This window comes from Malurus melanocephalus, unplaced genomic scaffold (genome assembly GCF_030028575.1).
Source record: "Malurus melanocephalus ecotype Western Australia unplaced genomic scaffold, MMel_1.1 scaffold_226, whole genome shotgun sequence".
Taxonomy (NCBI): Eukaryota; Metazoa; Chordata; class Aves; order Passeriformes; family Maluridae; genus Malurus; species Malurus melanocephalus.
Window position 1 is genome coordinate 1,027,308 of NW_026623458.1, and position 23,734 is coordinate 1,051,041.

Below are 23,734 nucleotides of genomic sequence, written 5' to 3' on the forward strand. Positions count from 1 at the left end.
GCTTTTCAAGTAGTCACAAATCCTTAAGATCACTGAAAATAAAACCTTTGATCAAGAGTGCTTTGGGTTTTTTTCTTTAAACCAGGATTCTTTTGGTCATACCAGCAAAGGCAGCCAAGCAATCTCTAAAATGTTGTGGTCATGCTTGCTAACATCAGAAGCAGGGAAGAGAAAAGGCTGACTGAATTGAGAGCGAGCAGGTATTGGACGTGGAAGGTGCAGCAGCCTGTGTGGTGACTGACACGCATCCAATATTTATTCACACTGTGCTGCTGGAGGAGGGATGTGCCAGGTGCCTTGGGTGGTTTGTAGTGTGCAGCCATGCAGTCTCCAGGGATAATTCTTCCTGTAACTGTCTTGGATTTCTGCAAGCTTTTGTACAACACATTCCAGTGTAATTGAGAAATAGTTGTTGAATCTGTCACTCTGAACTATTGGTATTCATCTCCTAAATTCTAAATTAATAACAAGACTGCAGAAGAGAGCAGCCTCTGCAGGACTCCCCCCAAGCTGTGAAGGAAGTTTTATTTGCCTTTTACTGAAAAGCAGAGGTCCACTGGCACCTGACATAGATATTAAAGAGTCCTCTTCCGATTGTTTCTGATTTGCACTTGCTGCTTTTACATAGCTGCAAATGTAATGATCAGATGGAAAGCTGAGACAAAGAACATTCACCTTCTGTGAGACTTAAGTTGGGAGGATGGGTTCCTCAAACTTCTAGGAGCAAGAGATTTCTTCAGCTGCCAGGGATGGGCATGTTCTTGTGTGTGAAAAAACTTACCACTTCCTGAATTTTCTGCTACCTCTTGCTGATCTCTTCTTGATGCTACACACCTTGGGAAGTTCAGAGTGTCTGACCACTCTGAGACTGATGTAATGGAGTCTATTTTTAACTAATTTTTTCTATCTTGCCACTTTTTCTAGAGCATTGCAAATGAATGAATAACCTGCATGAACAAAAGTAAAGGTGTATTTTTGCACAGTCTTGTACAATTTTTTTTTTCAATTAGTATTACTGTATTTCGTTGTGTAATACTCTAAGCTTTCCACTGTTCCTGAGGATTAGGCTGTGACCTCCCAGCAGGAGATGAGCAATTCAGAGACTAGGTAATATATACTCAAGACATTTCAACCCAAATGGATTGGGTTGATTGCAAGGTGAAGGGTAATAATATTTCATATAGAAAGACATCAGCGGGCTGGGAGTATTGCAGCATTTGAGTATGCTAATGTTTTCCAGGCTCTCTCCTACCTCTTGGTGACCTTGCTTTGATGCTTGAGGTCTGAAGTTGCATTTTCCACCGTAATTGATTGCTTGCTGGTAGCCAGAGTGATTAATGTCAGCTTCATCTGTGTGTGTTGGGGAAGGGGATGCGGGGAAGTGACTTGTGATGGCGCTGTGTGATTGATGTGCTCTGTGACATCCTTGCGCTGCTCGTTCTTGCAGGTGCTGGCACCTCGTTTGCCCTTTGCTTCAGTCAGGCAGCTGCTCCTGGATGCACTTCCATGATCTCCAGTCAGTGTTTTGTGTTTCCAGTTCAGAGTTTGCTGCATAAATAGGCTGAAAATGTTTGCTTCCCTTATTGAATTGCTGTTCCAGCCATTACAATTCCAGTCTCTGTACACGAAATCCCATGTGCCTTCAGGAAAGGTTACGGAATTAACCCTTAGTGCTAGGCCTGAAAATAAAGCAGGAATTCTGTTATCTGTATCATTTGACAAGAGACAATAAAATTAAGATTCTTAAACAGAGTAGGACAGATAGTTGTCAAAGCTGGAAGGTTTTTTTTGCTATTTTTTTCATGCAGAGTTCTTACTGTTAGCAGGACAATCTGATTGGAATGATGATGACTGTATCAGACAAACACCAAGAAAAAGGGGAGCAAATTAAATACTAACTTGATCAAGATACAGTTCAACATAAATATCTTTAGCTGTTCAAAAATTAGAATTTTAGCTAAGATAATGAGATTCCTAAAGATGTATAAAACCAGCCTTCTCATTTGRGGCTTTTAGAATGTACATTTTAAAAACAATTTTCTTACAATGCATAGAATTATGAGTCATTCATCTATTCTATAAAAAGAGAGAGCACAAGCAGAAGGAAATGGGACATGCATTTTTAAAGACTACTTCTGCCTTCCTTTTTGTTTATATGTCAGCTGGATTTTCATGTAATAATGATTCTTGTAGCTGTGGTCTTAAAGCAGATGCTAAATATTGCAAGAATGGCGAYGAACTATGGCAGCTGAGTTTTGTGCTTAGATTTAAAAATAGTATGCATCTAAAAAAAGCACTGTAATTTCTGGGTTTCATGTGGTATGTGGGGAATGGGGAAGCAGAACTYGCTGGATGTTTAGGGGGAGCTCAGAATGCCCTTCCCGTTGATAGTTACATGGGAGATGCTCTCCAGTTTCACATTGGATTTGCTCATTGTGCTTTCAGTGCTAGACTGTTTCTTGTGTTGTTTTGGCAGCATGTCCTGACACTTGCTGGAGCGTGTCAGCAGTTTTGGCACAGGGCTGCTGAGGAAAAGACTTTGTGTAGCTGGATCATTTCAAAGCTTCAGTGTTTAAGCACTCMCTGCACTCCATCTGAAATGGGTTACGTGACCAGGGTGCTGTTCCAGTTCTTGTGTTACTGGAGTGCATTGAGTGTACATATCTAATTTTGGTGTAAATGTGCAGGGTTGTGCTCTTTTTTTTCTGTATAAAYGGTAAAGTCAGCAATTTTGTAAGTGTCAATGAACTTTTCAGAGAGCAAGAACTCTGCCAGGATTCAGAGCAGCAAGCAGGGATTACTTGTTTTTTTTCCTTAGGAACTTTGTGCAAAAGCACATGTTCTCCAATTAACCTCTTCTGAGAAAATGCACTTCATTGACTTTAAAATTGTGGTATTTAGATATCAGCAGAGTAGATGCTTTGTCATGACTATGGTAAAGATTCCGCTTTTAATCACATTTTGGCTGTTTTATCTGGAAAAAAATATGCACTTACAAAACATTGCATCTCTCAAATGTTCTTTAAAATACTTGCTGCTATTTTAAAACAAAAGCAGTTCTACTCAGTTATTTGTGTGGTCGCTTATGTAGCTTACAAAGCCAGTTATATTGCAAAGATTTCAAGAACATGAAAGYATTCTTCATTAATTTGTCTTGGTGGGTAGTAGCCAGGTAGTAGCCAGTTACTACTTTTTGCAGAAAAAAAAAGACAATAAAAATCTCCATTTTATCTTCTATAAATGAACAGTACATAACTTCAGATTTTTTGACTCATAACTTCTGTGAAGAATATTGCTTGAATGATTTTGTATAAACTGTTATTAGGATCAAAGTTTTTAGGGGTAATGGTGCATTGTGRATTTGCTCATTTTTAAAGGAATCCGTTTCTTGTTTCCTGTTTATGATTTTTGTAAGTGACATTCTGTGTTCAGTGATAAATCATTACTCAAAATTTTATGTGGCAACCCGGTGGTGGAGATAATCTGGTACCTCATTATAATTTTGTAGAGTAAGCATGTTTTGATAAAAACCTAAGATTTAATTATTTTTTAGCTTGGAAAGTAAACCTTGTGTGCATTCTCATTAACATGTAAAAAATATTGTTCCAGCTGCGTTGGGGTAGAGGAGCACCATGCTGTTGACATTGATCTATACCATTGTCCCAACTGTGCAATTCTCCATGGACCTTCTCTAAGTAAGTATGGGTTATTCAGATTTCATCTCACACRTTTTCTCTTCATGTGCAACTGCAAAGGACTGTTCAGAAGAATATTCAAGATGAATTTGATTATTTAGAAGGTACTGGTTCTACATGACTAACTCTGAGCTGATTAAAAACCCACAAAACAAACAAACCATCTTGAAAGGTTCCCTGATGTGGAGATGCAAATGGAATAAAATATAAACCAGTGCTAGAGATTGGAGAAATCAAAGTGCAGAAAACAAAGTCCAGAAAACAATCTAGACTTGTCAGAGAATGAGAGAATGAAAACTGAGGAATCACCATTTAAAAAAAAAAAAAAAAGGAAAATACAAAAAATGGTTTGAGGGTTCCTGTATTTTAATTATCAAAGTTTTGATAAATACCTAGGAAGGCAACTTTGAAAAAGTGTCCAAGTTAGGTGTCTTACCTTTGTTGGTTGTAGGTTACATCCCACRATAGTCAAACACAGCTTTTCAACAGTGAAAGCAGAATCTGAACATTCTGTGAGTGGTGTTTGTTTGTGTTTTGTTGTTTGTTTTTGCTTTTGTTGTTCCCGTCCCATTTATGTCCTTGAAAGTYACACAGTTCCAAGTTCCTGATTTATGAACAAGGTTTCACCGAGGTCAGAATGAGCTGCCAGAAGAGTCTGATCAGGAGCAACAAGAGACATCTCTCTGGTTCTCCTTTCAGCTGGTAAATTTGCTGTAGAGATCTGCAGTTTAAAAATGGAAGATTTTCTTTCTCTTAAGTACTGAAAGGATACTGCTTTGTCCAGCTCACTAGATTTTCCCCCATGTATTCCCTTCTCAAACARAAACAGAATTGCAAAACATCCAGAAATAAATTTCACTTTTCCAACCATGAAATAAGTTTCTATGTTCAGACCTGAAAAGTATTTATAAGCAATGTGTCTTTACCCTCCAAGCAGCGAGTAATGGTCATTTGTGTTTTCTAATGTGGATTTGTTTGTGGGTTTTGTTGTTAATTTTGAGGATTTTTTTTGTTTGTTTGTTTGTTTTTTTTTTCCTTGAAGACACCACCATAATGTTTTATGGTCAGTGCTGACTTAAGATGTGTAATATTTTCAAATCTTAATTTACTTTACATTTAGAAATAAGTTTAAAATCACTCTCAGTGATRGTCCTGTGGAGTATGAACAAAATGATTAAGCATCAATTATTAATTTAATTAATGCATGTTGCCTGATACGTATCTTCTGTAATGTGTAAGTTCATGGTCTGTCAGCTAAAAGGTAAGATAAATTCTGTTYTATGTGCTTGTAGTTTTTAGTACTCCAGYGGTCATTTTCAGTTCAAAATCTGCATGTTTGTCTTATAAATCAGAATACAAACAACAGCTGGTTTTTTTCTTACCTTTCTGTCTCTTTTTTTCCTGTGGCATAGAGGCACTAGAAAGAAGAATTAGAAGAGGGATCATACAGGCTTTTCAAAATAATTAACTAGTAAATTTGAAACTTCTTTTCTCCTCTTGATTAGTGTGAACTAGCCTGCTTCATCCTGATGCATGAATAACCTTAGTGAGCGCTGTCTCACCTGCAGCAATCTGACAGTGAGATAAGAGGGGTTTTTGTTTTGGAAGCCTTTTCAAAAAGACAAGAATCTGTGGTAAAAATTATCCTTGTTATTTCATATTGCCTCAAGTGTGTAGATCATGTAGATTTAGTGGAAGCTTCAGACATGTCAGTTACCAGCCCATACAGARGTGATATAATTAAATATATCTTCACATCGAGTTTTATTAATTGCTCKTAGCTGTCAGAATCAAATCTGTGGTAGTTTGTGGTTTGGGCWCTAGTTGCTTCAGTTTTTAAAGAGGCTGAATAATGGTCTCATGACTTCAGGTATTGCAGAAATGTTTCAGAGTGGTTCAGTCATATGAAAACATGTATATAAGTAAAACCAGTATTTTTTTATAGCTTCATATTCTAAAATCACTTTGTCTAAGAGTTTTCAAAGAAACAAAATTCAGCTGTTTAAGAGGGTATGTATACCTGTGATTTCAACAGAGTATTTAATCAGATGAGGGAGTGTAAAAAATTTCCTGAAAATATTCAAGAAACACATATTTGGTAGTACAAATGGGTGGTTACTTTCAGCATCCTACAGARTTAGTTATGTGAAAGTTCCAATAATGAAAAGAAAGTTACTTCATAGTTAGATGGAAAGATGAAATGAACCAATCAATTTCTTCTTGTATTAAAAAAAAAAATCCTTGATAGGAAAGAAGAGTTTAATAAGGCCTTTGCTAAGCAGCTGTGTGTATAAAATGCTAAATAATTAATCCTAAAATCATAAATGATATTTAAAAAGAGCAATTTAAAAATAGTAATATACTGTGGACAGTTTTTTTTCTAGATTATGTTATTTAGAGTCTTCATATTAATTTTGTTAGTTTCAAAGTTTTCTCAGTGATCCTTAAGTCTGAAAATGCTTTGTTTGCACAAATGCTGTGGGTCAGGTGTATCACTAGATTGTAGCATCCAGAGCTTTGAGAAGACACAAGGTTCAATAAATGCTGAATGAAATGAAAAATAAAGACTGTGGTTATCAGGACATTACTTTCTTGATCTGGTTTTGCCTTCTTAATTCTGTAAATACCCTCCAACCAGAGTCTGCTTGGTCTGAGCTGAGAATATGAGATGTACCAGGCCTTGGCAATAAATTCTGTGATTTATTGTATGCTCCTTAAAAGTTTTCAGTCTTCCTGTGCTAAGATTTCTTTCACCTTTTTGGGACTCTCCATTATCTCTTCAAAGATTTGAGGTCTCACTGTACATGTGCACACCTCTTTATGTTGCTGTTTTGTGTTAAAGGGTTAAAAAAGCTCTAGAATTAGGAGATGGGWAAGCAGAGAAAGTTTTCATTGTTTCCTGTCCTCCAGTGGCAATTKCATAAATTGCCAAGCACAAGCAAAAGAAAAATTTTATTTTCTGATTTGTAAGTGTTGGAAAGACAGACTTTCAAAAGTGTGTCTGTGCTATAAAATCTCTTAAGCAGCTGTATCGTCTTACAATTTTAATGAGCTGTTGTAACAGCAGTGAATTTATGGGAAACTACTCTGTTGAAAATTAGTATTAGCCACTAATTTCTTGTATTATTATTTATGACTGGGAAGATTGCTTTGAAAACTTAATAAACCTGTCTTCATTATTTATGAAGTTTTACAGTATTTGGATAGCTGGCTCATTAAGCAACGCTGGTTTTCAGGTTAGCAAAGATCTATAAATGTCAGTTTATTCTCTTAAATGTCTTCTAAAGGGTCCATGTTGTCATGTGATGGGAAACACCTCATCAATAGGAATTATTCCCTCTTATGTGTWATGGCTGTAAGATGTCCATTAGGCCTGTATGACCAACTGTTTCTCCTGCAGAAGCAGCAATTTATTTTTCTTTTTTGGAAACTGTTTATCCCCTCCTCATACATCCTCAGCTTCCTATTACAGTGAGCTGTGTTTTCAGTTTCTTGTTACARTGCTTTTTTACATTTTGGGTGCATCATGATGTAGATGAATTTAAGAACGATCTCTTCCACTAAGTTAAAATTKGTGTTAATTCAGTGGTTTTGCTGGATGTTGTATTTACATTTCAGGCTGTTTGGCAGAGAYAACTATAAAACACTATTTGTGTTGACAAATAACAGTAGCTCTTTCCTCTCCTGAGTTTCCTCAGCATATGCAACTACATTTCTGTTTAATATTAGTGCTTGAATATTAAATCATCTTGAGGCGGTATTCCAGAGCAGCCATCTAGCTGTGGAGCAGAGTTTGACTTTTTTAGGAAAAACTGAAATTCAGCCTTAGAATTACTGCRCCCTTAGTGTGTTTCTTTGTACAGGAAGTGATATTGTGGCAAGTCAGTCGAAAGGTAGGAAGTTCAGCACTCTTGGAGTTTGTTTCCCAGATGGTGAGATGGTGGTTCTTTGAGGAGAGCCATCTCTTGATGATTTAATAGAGCCTGCTGAGAGATTGAGGGTGAGAAATGTAGGTTTGTTTGTATAGAGGGGAAGTGCTCCATGGAGCAGTTTGCTAACAAACAGATGACACAACCAAARGTTTCCTTTCAAAGCCATAAGCTTGTAATCTTTGTAAATGAAGATGAAAAATGAGYGCTCGATGAAGCTCAATCAATGGAATATCCATTATGAAATGATTTGWGAAATAATGAAAATTTGAAGGCAGGCAGTTAAATTAACCATGATATCATACGTCATTTTGTCCAGTTTTTCATTTGTGTGTCTGCCATTTGTCTTGGGGAGATCACCCCAACAGTGYTGATGACAATGTCTAGTGTTTAAATTTCCTTGGCCCTTTAAGTGTAAGGACCTGTKAGCAATGCAATTTTGTTACCATTAAACTAACAGCTGTGGAGTCCCAAAATTGTAACAGAAATTTAATTTATGCTTTGGTTTTTGTTGATATGTTGTAGCAGTGCATTAAAGCTTCAAACTGCTCAGAAGTTGTATATTTTGGAGCACAGTGCCTTTGCTACATGTGTTATAAAGATCCCACCTGCCCAAACCAGTTTGCACACAAAACTGTTATGGAGACACAAGCAGTGGAAATGGTAGGGAATAGCAGTAAATATTATCASTCTGGGCATGTTTATGGGGTGAGATAGCACAGTGGGATTAAGTCTTGTTAATCTTGTGTGAATATCTAAAATGAAGTCTGTGGCTGTTCAAGACAAAAGAAAAAAGTCTGTTTATTAAAAAAAAAAAAAGTCTGATTTAAGAAATTCAAGTTCAATTTTTGTTTTTGTTGCTGAATTTTTAAATTTGGACAGCTTTCAGGTTGTACCTGTTTATTTGTGTTGGACTGGATAYGGAGTCTTAAACTGTGGGTGTTGAGGTTCTCATATAGAAGGAGCTAGAAAAGCATGGAGASTTACTGTGTCTGCAGATTTCATTTGTTGCAAATAGGTAGAGTGTTACCTGATTAAAAGAATAACCTTTGTTAATCATAGTTATGTGATTGAGGCATGTCTGGCTCACTGATGGGATGGCTGCTGCTCTGAGCTGTCTGATTTAACTAATTGCATGTTTAATCCTTCTGAAACTCGTAGTGAAGAAGAGGAGGAACTGGCACAGACACGACTACACAGAGCCRGATGATGGCTCCAAACCCGTGCAGGCTGGAACGCGGACCTTTGTCAAACAGCTGCGGGCTCGCTCTTTCCCCAGGTACACAAYCTCACTCATTTCAGTGGGAAAACACAGAGAAACGGCTTCTGAGAGTGTCCTAGGGGAACTGAATAGCATTTATCTGTGTCAGAAAGTGTGGGTTGAGAATAACTTCCTCCTTCTTCATAGTTCTTCTGGTACATCCCTGTTTCACATGGATACATTTGCCTTTTCATGCCGTAGCTTCCCCTATTCAGTTTTGCACTGGGATGGGTTTTGTGTTGGATCTGCTGCAGGGTCTGAGAGGTTTTGAGTTTTGGGTTGTGTTTATTTGTTTTTTTTGTTTACTTTGTTTTGGTTGTTTTTTTGTGCTCTTGCTGTCTGAATATTGTCTGTCTGTTCCTCTAGTTTGGGAGTAATTTTCAGTTTCATTCTAAGCAGCACATAGCATTCACATGAGCTGGTAGTCAATCCATTCTCACATGCTTTAKAAGAAAGTGGAGAAACATGGTTATGCTTCATCCTGAGCTTGGTTGGCTATCTCACTGAAACATAATGGCTTRCAATTCTTTAGAGCAGCTGGTGGTGCTCGTTGTTAGCAAAATATGCTTTATGCCTTCTGTGAGAATTCCTTTTCCCTATCCTTTTAATCTACTCTTTTCAGTCACATAGAAGGACTGTGAGTTTCCAGATTATGCATGACAGTAAAAGTTTCTTTGCTTGTTGAGGTTGTTTACTTTGTCTTTTAGTTAAATACTTAATAAAACAGCACTTTTCTGTATGTGTTTCTTWTGGATTCAAATGTAGCATTCCCATCCGTCCTCCCCCAAAATGAGGCTTTTTTGTTTCAGGAGTGTTTGGAGGATGCTTTTCCGCTAATACTCCCATCATTTCTTTCCACCAGTGCTGATGAAGTAATTTTGAAAATGCATGGAAGCCAGCTGACACAAAGATACCTGGAGAAACATGGGTTTGATGTTCCCATTATGGTTCCTAAATTAGATGGTCTGGGACTCAGACTTCCTCCACCAACTTTCTCCGTTTTAGATGTGGAACGCTATGTAGGTAAGAGTCACCCTGGAGTGTTTATTAAAATGATCCTGCCTGTAAACTAAAATAAATATTTGCATGATTATAACAGCTTTCAGGTTGCTAAATATTTATTCTAAATTTAAGACTAGCAGAGAGCAAAATTAAAGCTATGGAGTGTTTTTTTTCTTGCTTTCTTTTTTGGTTTTTGGGGTGTTTTTTTGGGGCTTTTTGTTTGTTTGTTTGTTTTTGTTTGTTTGTTTGTTTTGTTTTTCGTGTGTATGTCTGTTTGGTAGACATGTGTTAGGACTACAGCCTTACTTGTCAACTTTCAAACCTCTTAATTTCAGTGCAAATTATACATGGAATGCTGGAGGTTTTTTCTGCTACATGTTGTAAACCAACAAAAAGATAATGGGAATTGAATGAATGAATCCTTCTTAGGATTAAAAGTTTAATCATTGGTTAGGCTATGACAAAACTTAGTGTTTTGGACTCAGTAAATTGATGCCTGTCTGAATTAAATCACTGAAAAATTTCCTGCTGTCACGAGAGGCTTCCCAAGAGCCAATTTCTTTCTTATCAGATCTCTTGACAGTCTGTGATTGTGGCAGCCTCATGTAAGTGCAGCACAGACAGAGGCTGAGCCAGCTACAGCAGGACATTTCCTGTAACACATGGTACTGCTGAGAAATCTGTGTTCTCATGATCACTGATGTGTGCTCAAAGTAGRTTTTCCATCCATCAGTGTTTTACAAAGGCACCCAAATATGGAATGTTGTTATCATTGTGATGGTAAACAGTAACGTGTGTTCTGCCTTAAAGATTAATTATCATTGTGAAACTTCTGAATCTTTTCTTCTGGATTACTACCTCTTTGGGTTCAGATCCTTGTACACATTTTGACCTGCCAGGTTGTCCACTTTAGGGAGGACATTGGAAAGCCACAGATTTACCTTAAATTAAAAATAAAACTGAATAAGTGCTATTTCAGCTGGAATTTGTCAAGATGATACAAACCTGCAGTTTYATAGTAAATATGTTTGTAATATACATCTGGACATGTTTCCAGCATTCCAAAATTAAGTGTCAAATTTGGCCTCTGTGTAACTAAATGAACATAAACTAATTGCTGCTGTGGTGTTGTTATTCCTCTCTCTGGGCTTGTCTCRTTCTCTAAATGTGTCACTTCAGAAYACAGCRTGTGTAACCCCATCTCTTTTGTCATCAGAGATGAAACACACCCGTGACAATTATTCAGTGAAATTGCTGTGTGCATGTATATTTGGAAGGTGGGGGTTTGCTGATGSTTGATAGGAAAAGTGAGGAATAGATCTGCCTGGATAACTTTTTCCATGCTACTCTTTGCAATTGCAGCCAGAAACCCAAATTTATTTTTTTTTTTAAACAGATGGAGCCATTCTATATACTCTTCCTTTTTGGTTAACCACAGGAAACAGGATTTATTTTTAGAGTGTTTTCAGTTCTGTCCTTAGCTGATGATAGTAATTAAAGTTAAACCTAATAAAATTTGCTTTATACTGATCTGTCTCTCTTCCAAGAGAATAATGACAGTAGTGGAGTTTTTCTACAGAAATGTTTTGATAAAGACTGGAAAAAAGTGAATTTTCTCTTARATACTTGCAATGCCTTTTATCTGATAGCCTTAAGAAAGTCATCCTGTTTTTCACAGGTGGTGACAAAGTGATAGATGTCATAGATGTAGCAAGACAAGCAGACAGTAAAATGAAGCTCCACAATTATATTAAATACTTCACAAATCCTGACCGACCCAAAGTATTGAATGTGATCAGCCTGGAATTCTCRGACACAAAGTGAGTATTGACTTCAATTCCTTGAATGTAGGAAGTGGTTTCCACTAAGCTGAACAATATGTGCAGGAATATGCTGCCTGTAGTGGGAAAGACAGGAGGCATTTTCTATGGAGACAGTYACTGTGATGTAATGTGGGTGTAAAACATATTTATTAGTTCATAAGTAATACCTTGGTAAGAAGCTGTCATTTGGAAAGAGATGTGCTTAATCCTGTTTATATTTACAGTTCTTTTTTGTTGGTTTGTTTGTTTTTAAAGGATGTCTGAATTAGTGGAAGTACCAGACATTGCCAGAAAGCTTTCGTGGGTGGAAAATTATTGGCCAGATGATTCTGTCTTCCCTAAGCCTTTTGTTCAGAAGTATTGCTTRATGGGTGTCCAGGACAGCTACACCGATTTTCACATAGATTTTGGAGGAACATCAGTGTGGTACCACGTTCTCTGGGTATGAATGCTTCTCGATTTACAGAACCACAGAATGTGCTGAGCTGGAAGGGACCCACCAGSATCATCCAGTCCAACTCCTGGCTGTGCCCAGGGTGTCCCAAGAATTGTCCAGATGCTTCTTGAGCTCTGTCAGGCTTGGWGCCATGACCACTCCCCTGGAGAGCCCTTCCAGTGGCCATCCACCTCTTGGATGACTATGACCAAGTGGAACCAAACCTATTCTGTGTGCAGCCTCCTGTTGTGGTATTGTCACCTACATGAAATTTTGTGCTTGCAAGGGAGGAGCTTGAAAGTGAATTACTTATCTCTGGTGCTGCGTTTTTATGCTTTTATTTTAAAATAAATACAAGTTGGTGACTTGTAGACTGTAGTTGATTGACTGATCCCTGTAGTGAGGCTTGTGGGTGGTACAGTGAGGTTTTAATACGAAAAAATATCATTGGCATACTCAACTTTTAATTCTTCTCACAAATTTGACCATGTGTACATCATAGAAGAGGTAAAGTGGTTTCATCTTATATTTTCTCAATTGGTAACTTTGCAKGTCTCCATAAATGGTTTATAAAAGCTGGAGTTTTTTATACTCCAATGAGAAGTTTTGGTTGGTTTCTTTGCTTCCTTTAAATCACAAGACACCAGCTGGTTAATGAGCTGTGTCTAAGCCCTTGGTGTATTGCACTTGTGAGACACTGGGCTGGAAAGCCTGAGCATGCTGTAGTGGGAAGATGGAATTCTTGCCATTTAGGTCAGTCTGTTACTTCATTAGGAGTGACCTACTTCATTTGTGTACCTGTAGGAGAACRTTAATTTATTTATTTAATATATTTTTGTCTAACAGGGTGAAAAGATATTCTATTTAATCAAGCCCACTGATGAAAATTTGGCTCTCTACGAGTCCTGGAGTTCGTCTGTCACCCAAAGTGAAGTATATTTTGGGGACAAGGTTGACAAGTGTTACAAGTGTGTCGTGAAGCAAGGACACACTTTATTTGTTCCAACAGGTAAGATTTCACTCTTACTATTAGGACTTAGCATTTTTAATCATCAGGAATTACAGATGTCATAAAACAATTGCATTGTCAACATTTGGTATCCTCTAAACTTATGAAGAAGAGAGAATGATAAAAAAAAATTAGGAATTTAGATTTTCAAAACAAGTAATTAGCTTTTAAGATTGGCTGACAGTCATAACAATTATCAGGGAATGAGGGAGTATTCGTTACCCAATTAGAAGGCAACAAATTCAAGTTTAATTTTATTATCAGAGAAGTAGTTCTAGTTAATAGAGCACAGATTGTTCACTATTTGATAAGTATTCAGACTGAATTCTTACCTTAATTTTACAATAYAATTTTATTTTTACAGTTTTCAGTATTGCAAGGCCTACTAGGGATAATTACAAAAACATCACATAAACTCCTTATGCTGTAGGCTAAGGAGTAGGCTRGAGTATTAAAAATACAAGTTGGGTGGTTTCTTTGTGYATTTCTYTGCTTTYCTTGTGAGAAATGCCAAAAYAATTCAACTTCTCYRTTAAAGAARAAAACACAGAAWAATCCTTCAAACAAAATACCCCACCCTATCCAAAATCCCAAATATCATAAACTTACAAGTCTTTAATAAATCAACCATATTTTGCCAATAAAATGAATGCCAGTTTTTTGTATTTTTGCTTATCCAAACTACCCCTATAAATGTTTTTTAATATTTTATTACTAGATTTTATACTGAGTGCTGTCTTCCCTTTTTGTGGGGAGAAAGAAAGCTCTAAATACATGGATCAGAAAAATGGTTTACAATTCTACTTCTGGAAGATCATGTTCAGTACCTTATTCCATCCTGGACTTTCTGGACCAYTGCATTTTTCTCACAGCTCAGTTCTGTGAGGTTCAGTGTTTCYTGTTCTAGCTCACAGTTTGTGCAGAATAAATACACCTGAGGAGGACCTGCATGTGCACTTGCACTCCTGAACAGCCAGAGCTTTTAAAACCATGTATTTTTGGCAGGAGATGATTTTTATTGCCCATGTAAGTTCATACATCTGTGAACAGAGAATGCAGAATTATAGAATGAAGAACTTCGCTGTGACTCGCAGAAAATAATTAYTGCTTCCTAAATAATCAGCTGAATCTGGGCTCTCACTGTAATGTGGCCATGAAGAAAAAATATCATCAGGTCATAATTTTTCATGTATGCATGAATTTGCACATGTATACACATAAAAAGATACTTTTAAATACAAATGTGTGTCTGCATATGTGCATCTGTGTGTCTACACACATAATTATTCATATAATATGTGATGGGGTGCAGTGTAAGAACCAAGAAATTAAACAAGGTTTCAAGGTAGATGCTTCAAAAAAAGAGAAATTCTGTAAGTCTTGAGTAAAGACTTTGAAAAAAAATCCAATCTGTTGTGAAAACCGCTTGCTGTGTCTGCTTGCACTGATGCTAGTGGATGTGATAATTATTTTATAACCTCTGAAATATGTACAGAGTAGTCTTCTGATGTAAAATTAATCTTGCATGTAGGTGAATAGCATCTACTGGGAGGCTCTTTAGAGTTAAATATTATTTAAGACATTCTGTGTGGTCTAGACCAAATTTGYATTCCTTGTTATGTAGACCTTGATCAAAAGTGCAGCATCAAAATACCAAGGAGGAATGTAAAAAAAATTAAAACTCTCAGTTGATGCAGGTATGCCACAAAACTGTTATWAGCTGAATTAGGGCATGGATTTAATGATAATTTGTAATATGTAGTTGTCTGTGATTTGGKCTGATGTTTTCTCAAACTGGGGAGCTTCCTGTGTTTGTACATGTTGCCTACACTCAGTGAAACCATGAAGGAGTCTGCAGTCTGTAGGCATGCAAAATCARACAAAAAATCTTGACAAGTCTACTTGTAGTTTATTTACATTAAAGCTCCACAGTATGCATTTTAAAGGCAACTATTTTTAATCAGGAAGCTCATGTAATGTGTTCCTTTGTGCACTTAGTTGAAATTATCCAGTAGTAACTAGCTAGATCGATAGCATAATGCTGGCCATGCTTTGCCATGTTGAATAGTGGATTTCATAAAGACAATATTTCAGTTATGTGACAAATTTTATAGAGTGTCTAGACTGGGTTTTAARCTGATCATAATTTCCCTTGCCTTAGAATGACTGTATGTAGACTGATTTATGGGACCACTTCTGAATTCCTATTTGAGAAACTTCAATATTGCTAAATGACTTTATGTTGTGCAAACAACCCAGTTACTGTAAGCAACATGGAAATATTGAAAGACATACCATTTTGTTTTGTTTTTATGACTTGATCTTTTGTTCAGTTTATTATTCACCTCTGGGTTTTTYATATTTGTGGATTGGAATGAAAACTTTTGGAATTTTTACTCAACAAATCGGCTTTGCATCCTTAACCCCTCTCCCAGTGATAAATGCTTTAAGCTTAACTCCTTCAGAAAACTACAGTTCCCCTAGATTTCTAAAACACTAGTTTACATGTTTTTAAAATTAGGATTACTTGTTCCTAGCACAGAATACAAATTTGTTTGCTTTTCTTTTCTTTCAGGAACAGCATTTTTACTTACATRTGTGTTTAAAAACAGTCTTAGAATAATTCATACGTATCCTCTAAGTTTCACGATCTGTCATTTCAGGCTGGATTCACGCTGTGCTCACATCTCAGGATTGTATGGCTTTTGGAGGAAACTTTTTGCACAACCTTAACATTGGCATGCAGCTCAGGTTGGTCTCAGCTCTCCCTGTCCTTTTTCCCCAGTCAGTAGGGTATTTTTTTCATAGAGATTTTTCTTTGTGCTCTTAACCAGGATCAAATTGGCACAGGCTCCCTAACAAGCAATAGTGGCATTTTCAGTTAGAATGTATCAAGCAATTTCTCTTGTTTTACCTCTGCAAAGTTTGTTTCGAAAGCAAAATGAAGGTTATGCAAGAATTTTAAATGACTAAAAGAAGGAAAAAAAAGAGAAAAAAATTCTGCTTTGGAGATTAGCATAAGTGAGTAAAACAAAACTAAGCAAGCCCAGGTGTGCGACACTGAGTTGAAATGAGCATCCTCGAGTCAGCATTGCTCTAAGGGCAGCTGTATTTAGTTTTTGTCCAAGATGTAAAGCTGTCTTCTAAACATATTGTTTTTATTTATTACAGTGGAATCCTGATAAAATTCCATCTGTTAAAAGATCACACATTGGGTTTGTATCCTAGTTTTATGAAGTCCAACTTTATTCTTAGAAGTGCCGCAGTCAAACTTGATAAGGTCAGAGCCTGAATGAGACCAGAGTTCAATCTTGTCTGTGGTCTTGTTGGGGTTTAACTATGTGGTACTTGACTTCTTTTATTTATCATGGCCATGGTTCTTTTATTTCATTTTATTTTGGACATTGTGTCAATTTGAATGATTACATAGTTGAATGAAAAAATTGATAAATAAAATATTCATGTTTTGTACTGTTTGCATTCATTCAGGTGTTACGAAATGGAGAAGAGGCTAAAAACCCCGGATCTTTTCAAATTTCCTTTCTTTGAAGCCATCTGTTGGTTTGTGGCCAAAAATTTACTGGAAACATTGAAAGGTAATGCTTGTTTTGTTTTAAGAGATGCACGTGTATCTGCTTTTATAATTCTTTTTCTCTTAAGTGATAATGGATCATGGCATCATTTTTTTTCTCCCAGGCTTCTTTCATCATTTAAGATCTTTGAATATCCTTTGATTGCCTTTCCTTTGAGCAAATGGTTTTATGAAATAATCCCATTTATTTATATTTATGGATTTCTTCTTGRTGACTTCACAGCTGAACAAAGAAGTTTTCTTGYATTTCCACAATTTCYTTTGACCTTTCCAGTCACAATGCTYTACRTCTGTTGTCTTCTGCTCCTGATTGTAAAAGTACAGATGTCTTTGAGGGCTTCTGTAGGAAAGATGCATCAGTTCATAGGAGCTACGTTAAATCACTTTTATCAGTTCTTACCCAACAGGAATCTCAACAGCCTCCAGTTCCTAACAGTTCTTCTCCAAACTTCCCCATCCATTCCTGAGTTGTTGTATTTGTACTAAAGCACCTTCTTTTCCTCAAGTATCTTGCCCTCTGCCTGCTCTGTTTAATTTAATAATAATATGATGTATTTCCAAGGGCAGAAATCAACCTTCAGGGGAGGCTGCTGAATTCAACCTCTGTTTTGGAAGAGATCAGAACCCCATGTAACTTTTTCTAATGTGGAAACAGTTAAAAGTTACTGAAAATTATCTRTTCTCTTTTCAGCAAATTAAAGCATTGAACAGCCCTTGTTTCCTAAATGAGCATTTAAAGTTTAAGGTGAACCTAAAGCAACTCAGAAATCTTACCAAAGAGACCAAACTTGCAGAAAATTTTTCCTTCCAAAAAGAGTATTTTTGCCTTGAAAGCTTGCTTTGGTTGGTCTCATTCACACATATTTAATGTCTACAGACTTGTCAGAAGACACAGGAATTGTGTTCCTGCTGGAAAAGCAGTGGAGCATGGATGTTTCTGTAAGATTTAGCTGACCAGAAGCTGTGTCTGTTTGCCTCACTCTCCCCTTTTTATTCCATGACTTCTTGAGTCCATAGGCCAGGAGCTTCTTCTGCCTTGTGTTTTAGGGAAGGGCTGTGAAGCTTATTTTAATGTTGCTTTTAATCTTTGATTTAGCGGATGTTCCGTTGTTGAATGGTGCTATGACCTGTAAACCCATCATAAATAATAAACATTGATGTTTCCGTGGCTTAGGTGAAGTTTGCATTTGGGTTTTGGCATCAAGAGTCATGAATTAGGTGTTTGCTAGTCAGAACCCTTTGTTTTATAAACAAAGGGTGATACCAGTTTGGTGGTGATGTCCAGCCTGTGGACTGAATGCATGGTTGTTAGCACAACTTTATATAAAATTCAGGTCAGTAAGCAAAATGAACTCAGCCTGTCTTTCTGGTTCTTTCTCTAARATGGTAGCAGGGTTACAAACATTTTGATTGTGGTTTTTCATTGGAAGAAAGTGTTTCATGATCAGTATTACTGCATTCACCTGAATTATTTTTCTTAATTCTTGGGTCTTCAAAACAGGCAATGTATTCTGTTGTTAATGTATCCTRTACTCATTAATTTGAGTTACTTTTAGTTGTTTCGATTACATCTAAAAATCCCAACCCTGTGGAGTTGCAGTGTATTCTTAAAATTTTGTCAACTGATTCAGCTACTGGGCAGGAGGATTTCTGCTGCCAGTACTTYTCAGACCCTTTAACAAGTGGGAGGCCTTTGAGAGAAGAGCAGCTGTTTACTCCCAGAACTTCCCTTTTTTCTGCCAGCATGCTAATACATTAYCTGTAAGAACAGTGTTTTATTAGTGTATTCTTTTGGGAATAAAATRAGTCAAATGGTTCTAGTATTGATCCATTTACTATTGACAAGTGGAAATGCTTGTCAGGAGCATGAGGAGAGGTTTTAATCTACTTTTGACTGTTTGTGGAGGATTTGTCTTTTCCTTTCTTGGTACAGCCCCTTGAAAGCAAAAAGAGAATGAAAAGGAATTGCAGTGGATTGGGAACACCAGCTTCCCTAAGAAGAGAAGCATCTGTAGCAGAGTGGTTTCCACCCCTGTCCACTTTGATTTTGGGAGGAAAAATGATGTAAACCATGTGGGGGAGARCTGAGATAATTGGAAGGGTGACAAAAAAAGGTTTGGGAAGTTGAAGTGTGCTAGTGTGAGCCATTTGCATATGCATGGGATAAGCAATGTGAATTCTAATTTAGAGATACATCCCACATCCTGCTGGTCCCCTTTGACTAAAATATTTCTCAATGAATTTAAAGTGATTTCTTTCTTCAGATGTGTTGTCTTATGTTCAGTATTTTAGATCTTGGTTCTTTTTCCCTAATTGACCTCTACTACATTGTGAACTAACTAATTCACCAAAAAATAAGTTAAAAAAGGAAGGTTTTATGTAGAGTCACTTGAGGGTTGGATTTYATTTTTTTTTTCATTCTTGTTTTTACAGTATGCACATAAATGCAGGATGTCATGTTTCATTTGCTTGCACAATTTTTCCTTTACTGTGCTGTTGTACAATGGCAACTTTATTGGCTGAAGGGTAGATATTCTATTGTTTTCTCTGTTARTGTGTTTCTAAATTGGTTTCTGTATCCTTTTTAGAACTGAGGGAAGATGGTTTCCAGCCTCCAAGCTATTTAGTGCAAGGAGTGAAGGCTTTACTTACTGCTTTAAAATTATGGATGAAAAAAGAAGTAAGTATAAGTGATTTGGTTTGCTATTTTGGTGAGCTCTGTTTTTGATTTAGGTCTAAGTGAAGATCTGTGCCCTTTTGGAGTTTAAGATTATTTTTATCTGTTAATGAGTAATGAAAAAGTCTACTGAGAGTATGCACTGCTGATGTGATGAAGAATCATAATGACAATTTTATATTCCATGATGGTAATAAAACCTATTATTAATCTAATAATTAGTAAGTTGATTGAAGTGAAATCTTTATTCACCTCAGGATGGGATAAGAAAGGCAGAGGATAAGCTGATAAGATGGGACATTTTCCAAGAGATGTGTTTATACAGTCAGTTAATCCCAGTCTGAGGCAGTGAAGGGATGGAATGCCAGGATGTTTAGCATTTTCCACTCAAGTCAGTGGTTTGGAAAGCACATTCCAGCTACACCTGCTGAAGGGTCAGTTTACATTCAGATTGAGGARTATTAACTTGAATTGAATACCGTCCTTGCTCAGCATTGATTGACTTTTGTAAAATCATAAGCAGGCCATCAGAGCTGGCTTTGCTGGTGCTCTTCTCTCCAGGAAAGCTTGTTTGTTTTGGCACAGGACTGGGTCTGGTCTAACTCCATGTGTTTTCCGTGTGCTGTGCTCATAAGCCCTCTTGGATGTAGTGCTCTGGGAAGTGCTGTTCGCTGACAKGCAGTTTGCTTCTGCCTGAGCACTTTAATTCTGGTTTGTTGCTGCCTGTGATGTCCTGAACTGGCTTTGGGAGACCTCTCTGCTCTTCTTGCCCACAAGTCCTCCTTGTAAGAGAATTTACTGTGCAGCACATATGATAATTACACAATGCTGTACCCAACTGTATGAGCTCCGTGAAAGTGAGCTTGAGGTGCAAATGCAGAAGGGGTTTTTATGTGTGGAATCTCTGGGATCCAGCTTTACTGATSCCAGATGAAGCTCTGCTGGCTCTGGGAGTTGGTTCTCCAGTATCTCTYGGTCTCTGCTGTTCTGGATCAAAGCTTGCTAGGGAGCAGTGTAGCAGTATTTACAGATGTTGGGCCTAAGCTCTTACAGATGTTAAACCATGTGTGAGTCCAAGCTATCTCTGCAGCTGTGGCATGGGTAATAAGCAAGCCAAGTGATCAGGCTGCTGACCTGAGTTCAAGCATTGCCTGTATAAATCTTACTTTAATTTGAAATTGGGTTCGAATTCCTTTTTTTCTAGATTGCTGCTGTGTAGTATTGTACCATTGGTGTACTGCCTCGCAGGTCATTAAGTATTCTGATTAATGCTTCATGTGAAATGTGATATGTTTTGTACTTTCCTGTGGAAGAAAAATCAATTGCACTTGCTCCGTTYTGAATGCTTATTAAATGAGACCTGTGAGTATTCCCAAACCACAGGATGAGCAGGCACATCCATTGTGAGGGAAGTGCAGAGCAGCAGGATTCACCACACTATCATCTGCTGTTCACAAGCTCTCGTGCTTCATACCTTGCATTCATTTTTCCAGCTGCTGCTCARACTTGAGCCAGCCTTTTCTGTGCAGCAGAACACCTGTGTGTTGGGTTTGTAGCTTCAGGTGAGGGCAGGAGAGAGCTTTGTACACTGCTGAGGATTTCAGACAGATCCTGAAAAATCTTTTTAGACAGATCATGAAAAATAGGTGCTCCTCAATGGGAACCCTGCTCATGAGTTTCACGTTTGTCTCATGGAGGATGTCTTTGCAACGTGGGTGAATTATCTCAGAGGGTTGTTTTGGACCATTTTCTAGCGGATTTCGACTTCATCTGCTTTTGGAAGAGGGAAGTGGGAAAGATTGAATGATCCTAAAATGACCAATAACTCGATGGAAAAATGACACAGTTCAGTGACAGAGGTTCTGTGTTCTCTATTGAGAATATGTAGAAGGAATACATTCAAACAATGAACAATAGTAAATAATAACAGTTGATTTAATCTTTCCTGTAGAATTMGTAGCACTGAAATGAATGATTATATCATGATTATATGTTGAGTTTTCTTTGGGAGAGGGAGAAATATTTTTTTTTAATGATTGAGAGGAAGCCAGGTTCAATGAAATGCACATACAGTATTGAATTGCATCTAGCAATCATTTTGCTGCTGAATCTAATTTTTGAAATGTGGGTAGGTGAAAGTGTTTGGGATGTTTTTCCTTTTAAATAGTTGATTAAAGGAACAGCAGAATTCATGTCAGTTGTTTTAGCCTATATGTTAAGTGGTGTTTTATCTGTGTAATTCTAACTAAAAGTGTTTTGAGGAACATTTAAGCTAGATACAGAATATTATTTTTGGGTAGATCTAAGTGCAGAGTGTTTAGACTTTTGTTGTGTGTGTATACATGAAACCTATCTCTGATACCGTTTCAGAGGATTAAAGGGAACAAACTCTTATGACTGTCTGCATTTTTATAGAGATTTTTTTTTTATGAATTGCATTTTCCAGCCTACTATATTCTAAATAAGCTCAGAAGGTAATTTTTAAGAATTAAATGTCAGGAAGGTGTTTAAAAATCTGCATCTTGGTTACTTATGATTTACTTTTGATTTGCTCTTGAGATGAAACTTTTGTCAGACTTCCCTTMGTCTTCAGGTGTTTTGAAGGTCATGACTCTAATGAAGGCCTGAAGTATTACTCTATCCTGACTATGGTAAAGGRAAAAAAGAAGGTGATTATTGTACTGAGAGTGAAAAAAAAAATGTTTGTCAGTATGGCTTTGTGTTATCTCTCCTTTGGATTCTTGGAGCCATTGAGGGATATCTGCTGTCTGCCAAAGCTTGGACTGGAAACTTCTGTGTGTGTGTTACAGTCCTGGAAGTTTGCATCATTATCACAGAAATGAATCTGCTTTTTCTTTTACTTTTATTTTTTCCCCTTGTGGTTTTGTTTATTTCATATTATTTCTGCTTTTATCTAGGCAAAAAAAAAACAACTAAGTATCTTTTCTTCCCTCTTTGCATACAGCTTGTAACAGAACATGCCTTTGAAATTCCAGACAACATTAGGCCTGGGCATCTCATCAAAGAGCTCTCYAAAGTGATTCGTTCTGTAGAGGTAAGAACAGAGGCAGCCCTGCAGAAAATAAACCTTTGAGTCAGGGAACTCCACAGTACTTACGCTTCTGATTCACCAAATTCACCTTTTCATTTATTTAACATTCATTTAATAATAGAACATCAAGAGGAAGACTGTTGGGAATACTAAGCCAGGGGTATTTCAGATAAAGAAAATGGATAGTGAGTGCTTTATGTATTTAAAAAAAATAGATTTTAAAGGCAAAATTATTTGTAGGTTAATATTTCTAAAATGTAGTTACTTATAACTACTTAATTATTGTTAATGTGTTTTTAAAGACTTTAATTTGAAAWTCTGTGGATATTCCGTTCTCCTATCCACTTGTTTGTTAGTTCTGGTCCAGCTGTCATCTCTTTTGCTTGCTGTTATGYTTTGTAGCTGTGTGTTACTGTGTTACTTAGTCAGTGGGGGAGGGTTTCCCTTTATTTTTTTTTTCCTCTCCCATACCAGTGTTTTCCTCCTTTATTCCTCAGTAACTATTGATTCTTGAAAATTTCTCACATTTCCATGCGAAGAGAACAGATCAGAGGGGATGTGATCTGTTGTGTACATGTCTACCCTATGCAGCCTTCTTGAATAAAACTGTGTTTTGGGGGCACTGCTGTTGTGGAATAGCTTAAAAGCCTCAAATGGGAAAGAGATGCAGTAGAACTAAACTTYGTACATCAAATCCAAATGAAATATGTGGTTATTTCTCTAAAAGGTCTAGCAATTTTACTTACATAATTTACATTTAATTAGATGAATAAGTAGCAGCGCTTAAATATGTGGATTTATTCCTCTGAGACTATTCTGAAAAGTGCTTTTAATTACAGGAGGAAAACAGCAAATTAGTTAAAACTCAGGGAATTCTTGGTGTGTCTCCAACTTCACGATCTTCACATGAAACAGCTTCCCCTCACCACTCCAGACGAAGGGTGAGGAAGCTGCGAGACCACGCTACCAAAACTCCTTCCAATCTGGACATCCTGGAACTCCACACCAGGGAGGTACTGAAAAGGCTGGAGATGTCACCGTGGGAAGAGGCAAGTGTTGAGTTATGTGCAAGGRAAAACAAACCCAGAGTGGATCTCTAATCTCTGTTGAAAAAAAAAATGGTTTTAAGATGCATGAGAATTCAGACTAGAATTCGTTGTCATATAACAGGGATAGATTTGTTTCTGGTTACTTTTGATCTTTCCTGATAGGAATACCTCGTTTTCTTGGGTTTTTTTTTTTGGTTTTTTTTTTTTTT

At 37.0% G+C, this 23,734-nt stretch overlaps 1 protein-coding gene across 2 annotated transcripts in view; it reads left to right on the forward strand.

Annotated features, from left to right (window-relative positions):
• KDM7A (lysine demethylase 7A) overlaps window positions 1–23,734 on the forward strand; it is a 61,071-nt gene that overhangs the window by 22,072 nt on the left and 15,265 nt on the right. For both annotated transcript variants that reach the window (XM_057374493.1, XM_057374494.1), the window contains exons 2-12: window positions 3,610–3,695; window positions 8,786–8,903; window positions 9,748–9,908; window positions 11,566–11,707; window positions 11,966–12,152; window positions 12,993–13,155; window positions 15,819–15,906; window positions 16,645–16,751; window positions 19,336–19,427; window positions 22,390–22,479; window positions 23,316–23,525. In XM_057374493.1, coding sequence (XP_057230476.1) covers window positions 3,610–3,695; window positions 8,786–8,903; window positions 9,748–9,908; window positions 11,566–11,707; window positions 11,966–12,152; window positions 12,993–13,155; window positions 15,819–15,906; window positions 16,645–16,751; window positions 19,336–19,427; window positions 22,390–22,479; window positions 23,316–23,525 — 1,444 coding nt within the window. The remainder of the gene's footprint in view (window positions 1–3,609; window positions 3,696–8,785; window positions 8,904–9,747; window positions 9,909–11,565; window positions 11,708–11,965; window positions 12,153–12,992; window positions 13,156–15,818; window positions 15,907–16,644; window positions 16,752–19,335; window positions 19,428–22,389; window positions 22,480–23,315; window positions 23,526–23,734) is intronic.